Consider the following 10,555-nt stretch of genomic DNA (forward strand, 5'->3'; position numbering starts at 1 on the left):
TATTCTTTACCAGCCGCAACAGTAACGCTGGTATTGTTTTCACATTGCCAGTCTGTATGTGTCATTTCGGCAAAATGTAGTCCTAAACTTTACAGGTGTGTAGTTAAGATCAAAATGAAGGCCGAGTACAAAGGTGGGTGTGGTCCGAGCAAGAGCGCCAGAAGTAGGGAGGACGGCAATGGTTAATTGCCCCCCCCACAATTTATTCCACTGGCTCTTTTTGAGTCTCAGCTTGTGATATCCCATCGCAAGACGGTCTTTAGTTCTATCCATTTTCTGGGTAACTCCTGAATAAAAATATATGAGTATGTCTCTAGTTCCATCACCAGCTTGTTGCCAATTTAGTCTGAAATAGTTTGAAACAAAGATGAGAGCAGTGAGACTGAAAAACTTGAAAGTTGTAGGCTGAAAAATCCAAACAATAAACTGAAAGACGTAATAAACCTCAATAAAGCCCAGCAGCCATGTGGGTTTTCCAGTGCGTTCGTCATTTGTAACGACCTCTTTCACATACAAGTCATCAGGTGATCCTTTTTTTTGTATAAAAGTATTGATGGCCAATATAAAATGATTGGATGAAAACACGAGTGTGACACCCTGTCTCCTTACATTACATTCATAGATTACTGATTTAGTTTCCCGATAACGTTATGTATAACAGTGTTTTAAGTTAATGAAGCTCTACATTTATCTAACAAAGTCTCAAGGATGTGGTTAGAGCAGATGTTGGGCATACAAAACCCAGAATGTTTAAACCAAAGTGCGTTTTTTTTAGGGCAAATTAATCAGACTCAAAACTGTTGTGAAGGGAGATTGAGAGAGAGTCTGTAAACATAACTGTGTTATCGTATATACCGGTATATCGTGAAACCCCTAGTTCAGTATCAATGTTTTTGTGACTTGACATGTAATAATTATGTTAATAGAAAGCGTATTTTTGGTGGCATTAGGTTTCCTTCCAAACATATTTACTGTTGCACATTAGTTGTATTTCAACATAATTTCTTGGAAACAGGGTTAGACTGTTTGCTCAGTAGTCACATTTTCATCAGAGGTGATTCATCAAGCTATACAAAAAATACATCACTAATATGTATATTTCACTATTCTATTGGAAACAATACTGTAAACATATTTTGAAAATAGCATTAAGCATGTTATATCATACGTTTATTCGTCCTCTTTTTTTCCCTCAAGTGTATTTTATATACAGTCCATCTGGCCTTTACACTTTGGTGTGGATCGCATTAAGGTTTCTGCCTTTGCGGCCATCTGAGAATCTACATTTTTTTTTCTCAAGACTGCAATAGAAAATACATAATAGATTGTCACCCACTCAGGAGAACATCAGCAAACTGTTTTGGCCAGAGCTCTGAGTCTTTACAAGAGTGAAAACAGAATTACTTTACATTCTCATACAGTGTTTTTGTCATTGTCATTGAACATCATTTCTAATCTACAGATGCCCCAGTTTGACATTTTGCACAATGTTGAGCTTACAGTTCAGTTAAAATACTCACAATCTTCACGTTGCCTTTTCCAGTCCAGTCCGTACTAATTATAATATTGAATAAGGCCATGGAAGCCACTGTTCCTAGTGGTAAGTTGTGATAACGTTATCTTTCAATGTAGTGTAAAAAGGAAAAACAGCTCTCACCACCAGCTGGCATGGAGGCTGGATAAACACGAGCTTTAAGTGCATCTTGTCCTTCTCCCCCGTGAGTAGCTGTCCTCATGCAGCAGCGAGTCTCCTGAACGCAGCCTCTAAAAGGTTAAAACCAGCCATTCCCTCCAGCTGCTTGTTTCTTATCACTGTCCATCTCCTCAGTAATGGAGCAGTGCTGCTAGATCCACTGAGGGACTCAGCTCCAGGGGAGAAGAGTTAAGGGATTACAAAACCCTTTAAACTGCATCTTCTGAACCCATAGTGCCACTTGCTCTACCACTGTTGTGCGATCAAGACCCTGAAGAGGAGATGAGCGTTCAAAAGGTGTGCTGCGTTTGTCTCTTATTTACATTATTACATTCATATTCTTCAGCTACTGTCCGTTTAAACATACACACAGTAATAAAATGAACCTGCTCTACTGAACGAACAAACTTTCATTCCATGGCAAATTAAAACATTTGATAATCTGATAATGACCAACCACAATAACTTAAATTGCACATTTTGTAATGTTCACACCAAATGTTTGACCATAAAGATCAACAGTTAAAGCTTAATGTCTCAAGTCTGTTACTAAGATAGTCACTGTTAAAAAGACTTCCATTATTGCAAGGTAATATATTACCTTTTCTTTTTTTTTTTTTTGCTCTGACCATACTTTCATAAAATCCACTCCTCCTGAGTAAAGATAAATGATCATCCAGTATTTTGGATTTATGATCAGAGTCACCTCCTTCCCTACATCATTGTAGCGTTTCATGCTCCTCATTAGAATACATTCAAATGAGGAGAGAACCAATGCTCCTGCAGTGATCATTATTTTATCCACACAGCCATCAGCTCCATTCCTTGGCTTAGACTGTGTTCTGCTCCAGTAAAGGCGGATGCTCTTTAGGTTGTTGAGGTGGTTCGGTCCTCTGGTCCTGCTGCTGTTCAGGTGGAGGCGGCTGCTGTTGTGGTGGATCATATTTTAGGCTTTCCTTCTGAGGGGGCTGTGGTGGTGTCGCTGGCTCCGCATTGGGCATCTCTTTTCTGTCGCTTGGCTGAATTTCCAGAGCTGGTGTGTCCTTGCAGCAGAAATACTGCTGCCAGATTTTCTTGAAGGCCGTGCGGAACTTCTTAATACGGAAAGCGTAGATAATTGGGTTGACAGCAGAGTTGCCATGGGTGAGCAGGATGGCGATGTAGATGAGGACTATAGGCTTCTTGCACTCAGGGCAGAAAAGTGTGATGCAGTTGATGATGTGGAGGGGGAGCCAGCTGACCGCGAAGAGGAAAAGAACCAGAGCCAGCGATTTTGCAAGATTCAGCTCCTTGTCATAGTACCTGTTGGGGTCTGTGTGACTGGTGGTGAACTTCTTATTGTTGAGTTGCTTGTGGATCACGTAGAAGATCTCTGCATAGATGACCAGCATAAGAAGCAGTGGCGGCAGCACCCAACCGAAAAAGTTGAAATAGACCATGTAGTCCATGCTGATGACATTTTCAAATTGGCAGGTGATAATAAGGTCAGAGCTGATGGAGCCGTTCTGCTGGAGGCGCTTCAGGTTGTTCCAGCCTAACATGGGGGTTAACCCCACGATGAAGGCCACCGTCCAGCATATCACCACTGCCAGCCCCGCACGCCGAGGGGTCACCACCCGCTTGTACCTGCAAACAACACAGTCTCATGTCAGCACTTTCTCTCACAGTGCTGTAAGGACTTGCATGGCTTCTTATTTGCTTCATCTCTTTCACTTTGTCAGTGACAAAAGGTGTGATTCACAAAAAAAGAGTTACCATTCAGACCTCAAGCCCCTGGACACGTTACACACATTTCCTTGCAGCAAATATTTCCACTTGAACAGGACAGTGTCAGCAAACTTTTATCACTGCTGCTTTGCACACTTATTTTGTTTAGGGCACAACCAATTAGCCCACAGTTCTTACAATTGGCTTAATATTATCTAATAATTTATTACAGCGGTACAGTGGACAAAAGCTGCAGGACTTGGGAAGCTACAACCAGCTTTAACAGATATGGCTTTTTCATTGTTTCCGGTGTTATATGGATAAGAGGCAGAAGGTAGAAGAAGTACAAGGTGCAGAGGCTGTAAAATTGTATGACTGCTGTCCTATGACTAAGCAATGGCACAGAGAGACTCAGACTGATACTTGCCTAGAGGCAGTGAAACATCTATCTGATCACACTCGTGTTGAAAAGTGTGTAGAGCAAACAATGCTCCCTTTCGGATAACGAATGAGTGATATTTTCAACATGTGTTGTGGTTATTGTCAGGGAAATTAGCATTACAATAACCTGACCTTTAGCTGAAGTGGAGCCTGAAGCAAAACAAAATCCTGCAATTTAGCCCAGTGCCATGTCTTGGATTAGTATCGACCAGGGATTGTGTCTGAAGCATGGCATGACGATCATTATTCACACACTGAGCCTGGGAGCCAGTCTGCTCAGAAAATATCAGATTCTAATCTAACAGCAGGAAATGTGGGACTTAATTGAAGTTGTGGGAAGCGAGTGGCAGTAACACTCCCTTGTGACAGCATTTCAGATGTTAGTAACACAAGGAATGGATATGTAGGATGTGAAAGTTTCTGAGGCAGACACCATTAAGCTTGGATGGTTTTAAAAGACTAAGTTGTAAAAAGTTAAAATTCCTGATAAACTGCAATTGTAACCTAAGAAGCCTTTGTTATAGCTTCGAACATTAATCTCATGTCTAAGACTCCGCTGAGAATATTCTTAGACAATAAATTCCCCTGTTCGACCAAGATTATCTTTTTCAGCCTTTCAGCGCCACTGCTCAGTCTTTTGTTTCAGCTCGGCATGATAAATCACTGGTAGTAGCCGAAACAAAGAAGGATATTATACATATTGACAGCAAATATGACCATCTTTGTGACCCCCAAGAACCATATTTCTCCAGTATACAACCCCATTCTGTCACTGTGTGCCACTGTGCTACTCTGCCACACACATTAGCACCTTGAGGACAAAGGAACTAATGAAAGCTGTTGGTTGATCAGATAGCTGTCATGTCAGCACTAGTGAGTCAGATCTATATGCAAATAAAGTGACCGGCAGGGTGGAGGCATCCTGTGAAGTGAAACGTGACCCGTGAGCAAATAAATACGCACAGCTCTGGGGCTGTGGTTATTTGTTTGTTTGTGTGAGCAAATAAAAACAGTGCCATCATCAACATCATTACTATCACCATCCCTGTCACGTGTCCACGTGGCACAGATAAAGACAATGACATGTGCCTTTTTCCTTGTTGGGTTGTGAAAACCTCATTACCTGGTCGGGATCTTGACCCTGAGATAGCGGTCAATTGCAATAGCCAGTAGGGCCAGGATTGAACTTTGCGTCAGTACCAGCACCGTGCACGCGACGAGCAGGCAGCTGTAAAAGTGAGTTTGGAGTCCGATGCTGATAGTAATCGCCAAAGGAATGACCAGGGCTCCCACTGCGATATCCGCCAGAGCCAGTGACACGATGAAGCAAAACGTGTTATCTCGCAACGATTTGTTAATTTTAACCGCCCAAACCACCATCACGTTTCCCATTACAGACGCGACTGCAATCAGCACCTCCATCCCAATGTAGAGCGACTGCGCTGAGAGAACTGCTCCGGGCATCCTTGCAGATGATTATGTCCTGGATAAGAACAAGATTGATGGTTATGAGCAGCCAGCAGGGCAGTCTACAGTATTCTCCCAATGCGCTGTGCGTGCATCAGTTTCCCGGTGCCCACATTCTCCTGGTTAAGAGATATAAATTGCAACAAAAATAATCCAGTTATGTTGTGGTAAGAAGTGCGTTAACCAGCAGCATATCTAAAAATGAGTTTGTTTTCCTTTGGAGCAGGTGTTGTGGTCCGGTGGCTGTTGTGCGTCGCTCCTGCTCTGTGCCCTGCGCATCCACTTGGCTAAATACACCTGCTCCTGGTGAGAGCAGCATCCTCCACATGTGCTCCGATTTATCCAAGAGGGCGCCTCATCTTCATCTTCATCGGTCTACGTTTTTAATTCTCAACAATGCAGGTTTCATTACGGCAATAAGCTACCTTCTGGATGAAAGTGCGCACAGTTGCAGCTCCTGCGCAGGCGGGTCCCTCTTTCTCTCCCCCTCACTGTGCTTTCGGTAAGACCAATAATGCAGTTGCCGAATATAGCTTTGGAATTTCCCCCCGTTTTTTTTTTTGTTCTATTCAGATGTGTTGTTTTTGTTTCTGTTTAAATAATATTCTTGGTTCAGCGTAGTCTATTCGGCGGGTGCGACTGCTTCTGTTTCCATGCAGAAATAATTAAATGCGCTGTATCCTTCTGCGGGACCGTCCCAAGGAAGTCAGGTAGTGCAGAGGTGATTTGAACTCTCGTTTTTTATTTTATGCCATGCACGCCTTCCTCCCACGCCCTTTCAAATGCTAATGGACCTTGCTCGGTTACCTTTTGTTCTGATAAGAGGTGAGGCAGTGAACTGCCACAGCTTACACATAACAACACAGCTAGAGCTATTGAAAATGGCAGAGATCATATATATAATTCCCTCATGACAAAAGACCGAGTAAACAGTGGCACAATTATGGAATCACGCAATATGAATCTCACTGTTTTCCTCATTTGCCAAAATAGACTTCATTAATTCACAACACCTCAGAGAAATTATTATTATTATTCAGGTCATTCTAAATATATTTATGTGCTTCAGACTTCAAAGACCTCCGCTTTGAGCCCGAGGCCAGCCTCCAAACTAATGAGAAATCTATAACAACAAGACTAGAAACGGTATGACGGATTTAGATATATTGACCAGCCTTAAAAGAATATGTCCTGCCTCTGACTTGGGCCATTCAAAAGCCGGTCTCCAGTGACACAACAACCCTTCCTGTCAATTAGAAACACACGATGACCCCTGAGCAGCCAAGCATTTAGAAAATACAGGAGTGACCTACAGCACTGGCATCTTGTGCTCCCTCGCTGTGGTTCAAAGGTTTATAACAGGCAGTTGCGTGAGCTCTCTGACCGTGGCAGGATCTCTATTTTCACATCCGTACAGGACTGACAGTGTAGACTTGATGTGAAGGCGTCACAGATGGTGCACTGTGCTTACTCGCTGTAACTTATATAGCCTAATATGGAAGAAAGCAGGGTGGAAGTCCTGGATTTCAGATGGCATGTGAGTCAGACTGATACAAAAACAAAAAAGCAATACTGTGGTCAACGTACATACCGGGTGTTCGTGTTTTATGGCATGATAGCCAACAGTCAGCAGGAGCTCTGCTCTAGCCAGCTTTTATCTGTGACCAGCATCAGAGACATCAGCGTGGGGTACAGAGGTCAGCCAGCATACACTGAGTAAGGAAGCAGCCATATGGTCCGCTGGCAGTGATTGGCACCAGACACACTTCTTTCACTGACAATTGAATGAGCATAAGCCTGGTGGTAATGCATGAGAAATCAATCTTCATAGAGCAAATGGATTGAACTGACACATTTGGGCTATTGTGGTTGACAAGCCAGAGAGATTCTGAATGTTTTTGTTTTTTCAAATAAGTTCACTGTCAAGGCTGCATTTTTCTTTACTTTTTCAATCAAGTGTCAATCAGTATACAAATTACAATGTTATGTCAAGCCTTAGTTGAGAGTAGCAAAGGGATCCTGAAAGTGCCATACACTATGTCAGGCTGTATCCTTATTGTGTTTTAAACTTTGAGCAGCTTAGAGACTCGAGCAGGGAACACAGACATGCTCAACATGGCCAGCACAGACTTCATAATGCTGCGTGTGCTTGTTCACAGTCAGTGTTTTCACTGAGGACATGACTGCACCCTGACAATGTGTGAAGTATGAAACGTTCCCTGTGTCAAATACAGACTTCCTTAAATAGACTTTCCCACTATCAAGGCCTTTCAAACAATTCTTCCATATGAGGAAATGAGGGAATGCTTCAGTAAACGATTGTCAGATTTTGCCATTTGGGAATGTGTGACCAGTGAAGTGCAGTGTGCTTCAGTGTCATGAGATTCTACAGTTCAGTGCTCTTTTCTTGTCGAGTCCAAAATCAAAGATATCTCAGCAGTTACAAAATGTCCACAGTTTGTACATGGCCTTCACCAAGCTCAGAGTTTTTTGATTGGTAAAAGGAAAGCTGTTTAGTTGTAAGGTCGACTGCTTTCAACAAAAACCTCTTCATTAAATGCAAATCATCCTGATAGATGACAGAAAGGCCCACTAATGGGCACAGGCACAGTGTGACGCCCTCACAAGCTTGTACAGCGCATCAACCTTTTCCTTCTGACATAGCATCATTTATACGAAGGCTTCAACTGCCTGGATGAAGAACCAAGCACTGAGCCATGTCCATATTCAAATGAGGAAAGATCACATAGCTTCTTCCTCCCCAGTGTCTTGTCAGCTGAACTGGGTTCAAAAACAATATTGCTCAGTCATTTAAAGAAAAGATCACCAGCCATAAACTATTGTGGTGTTCCCAGCTGACCGCTGAACCAGACGGCAGCAACATTATTAAAACTGACTTGGGACCTTGGCCTATTAGCCAGGGACTCTTTCCAGTAAAACAGTTTAGCCATTTCAAACAAGACTGGGGCCATTGAGAAATACAACTAGAGTGTTATTACAAGCGACATTTTAAGGAAAAACAACACAAGATGGATAGCCTTGGCTTTGTCGTTCAGATGAAAATGAAAATCTCAGAAAAGAGGCAATATAAGAACATTTAAGCATTCACTTGTTTCTCCCTGGACAAACGCCAACAGCCTCCAAAGTATCATAGCCGCTGGGAATGGACGTGGCCCCTTGTACTTTAGATGGAAATTATCCAGTAAGTGGTGCATCACAGAGAAAAAAAGAAAAACAGATGTTGGATTAGATGTACAAACTAATTTCTTCCATGAAAGCTATTTGTTTTCACACAAACACAGCAATTAAGTCTGCTCGTTTCCTCTACAATTAATATAAATCTAAAATGATAGTTGATGTTGTTGAGGTCAGCAAACAGCTGCACACAACAGAGAGTGAGATCATCTGCACAAAGCAACATTTATTGCTTCAGGAATATTAGATTTCATAGCATTGAACTGGTGACTTCATGGATAGAAATACCCCACATCTTTGCAGAACAAATGCATTTGACACTATGAAATTTTACATTATCCATGTGACCCAGATTTTGTGTTGTCTTTCACAAAAATACAGTTAAAGTGGTTTGAGTCCTGACTGTTGAGTATATGAAAAATACTTTGGTCTACTTAAATTTTCTTCTTTAATCTGAGAAAACAACCTGTTGACAAACTAATTTTGGTGTAAGAGCTCTTCTCAGAGTAGCCAGTCGGGTGACCCACATCATTCTGCCTGCTCGTCACCCACAATGTTGCTGTGAAATTAACCACCGCACCCACTTGAAGCTTGAGCTGACAGGGTGAAAATTAAAAATGTCAACAGCTAGTCAGGCAGCTCACTGTCTGGTATCATATAAAAAGCCACCCTTGATCATAACTGCGATATTTTAAATGAGTCTTTTAATGTGGCCTTCTGATGAGGTCCTGGCAAGCCCAGAGCCAGGGATTTGGAAATACTGAGGACTACCCACCTGTGCATCAAATACAAAGAGATATTTGGAATTATTTAATTATTAATTTCAAATTCACTAAACCATTTAATTCTTTAATCTTTAATTCTAGTGTTAAAAAAAATCCCCTTGTTTTATCTAAATTAAGCATTATTTCTTCAAAGGGAAATTACCTTAAAAATTGTAGAAATGTGAGCTGTTAGGTCTGGTGATTAAAACCCCTAAATCTTGAGAAACAGCAACAAGGAGTTATTAAGTTAAATAAGTGGTTTGACAATATGGGGAATGTATTTTGTAATTTGTTTACTTGGTCATAATCTCGTCGTTTTTACATTTTTATTTAGTATGGATTCACCAAACAAGATATAGCATGCTAATTATTGAGCTTTAGAGGGGCTGGTGAGGAGATTGCGTTGCCTTTGGACAGACCAAGGCCAGCTAAGCTAAGCTAATCAGCTTCTGGCTATAGCTTAACATACCATCATACATAAGAGCTGTATTGATCTTCTCATCTAACTATCGGCAATAAAACAAATACGCACATTTCCGGAATTTTCAACATTTTCCTTTAACAGTATCCTCCTCTTTAGATAGCTGAATGGAAAAGTAGGCTACCATGCAATATAATCATGTCCATATGTTTTCATGTAGGTTGCTCTTAAATTTATATATTCTCTTTTCCGCGGGGAAAGTTGCATAAGGGGATTCCCCATGTCTTTGTGTCTCGGTATGCTTGTTGCTTGAGTGTGCTAAGATGTACAGATGAGGACCACTCAAACAGAAACGCTAAACCCAAACCACGGTCTCTGTAATGCAGCTCTGTGGGGAGAGCGCCTCCGCGTCATCCAACACCAGTCCCAAATAAGATTACTGTGCAGAAAATACTGAGCCTCTCAAATGTTCCGCTGCATCTCCCACAGCTCTTCCATCCGTGTACACACAGAAAACCAGCAGACAGAAGTGCCACTGGCTGCCTCTCACAAAATATCAAGGTTAAATATATAATTCACACCTTGCATGTTGACAGTTTTGATGTTCAGTCTGCATTGGTAAAAACATCTCAGGTTCTCCCACAGACGGCTTTACAGTAAAAACGTTCTCCAGCAGCCTACACACCAATCATAGAATTAAATACAGAGCTATTTTGCAAATGTGTGAATCGAAGTGAGGAACTCACATCCTGTTTTCGTAAAGGTGGGTGAGTTGACTATGCTTGCGTTGCGCTTCTTAGTGCTATTTCTGATGTAATTTTAATTGGCCTCCGTAAGAGCAGTATAGCTGATGCCAACAATTTATAA

At 41.7% G+C, this 10,555-nt stretch overlaps 1 protein-coding gene across 1 annotated transcript; it reads right to left on the reverse strand.

The window, feature by feature from the left end:
* Positions 1 to 2,523: 2,523 nt before the first annotated feature.
* adora1b (adenosine A1 receptor b) lies at positions 2,524 to 5,305 on the reverse strand. The gene is made up of 2 exons (XM_054609835.1): positions 4,965 to 5,305; positions 2,524 to 3,319 (listed from the first exon to the last, which is right to left on the reverse strand). The coding sequence occupies exons 1-2, from the start codon at positions 5,303 to 5,305 to the stop codon at positions 2,524 to 2,526; spliced, it is 1,137 nt and encodes a 378-aa protein (XP_054465810.1).
* Positions 5,306 to 10,555: the final 5,250 nt, after the last annotated feature.

The sequence above is a fragment of the Anoplopoma fimbria genome, chromosome 12, assembly GCF_027596085.1.
Source record: "Anoplopoma fimbria isolate UVic2021 breed Golden Eagle Sablefish chromosome 12, Afim_UVic_2022, whole genome shotgun sequence".
Classification (NCBI taxonomy): Eukaryota; Metazoa; Chordata; class Actinopteri; order Perciformes; family Anoplopomatidae; genus Anoplopoma; species Anoplopoma fimbria.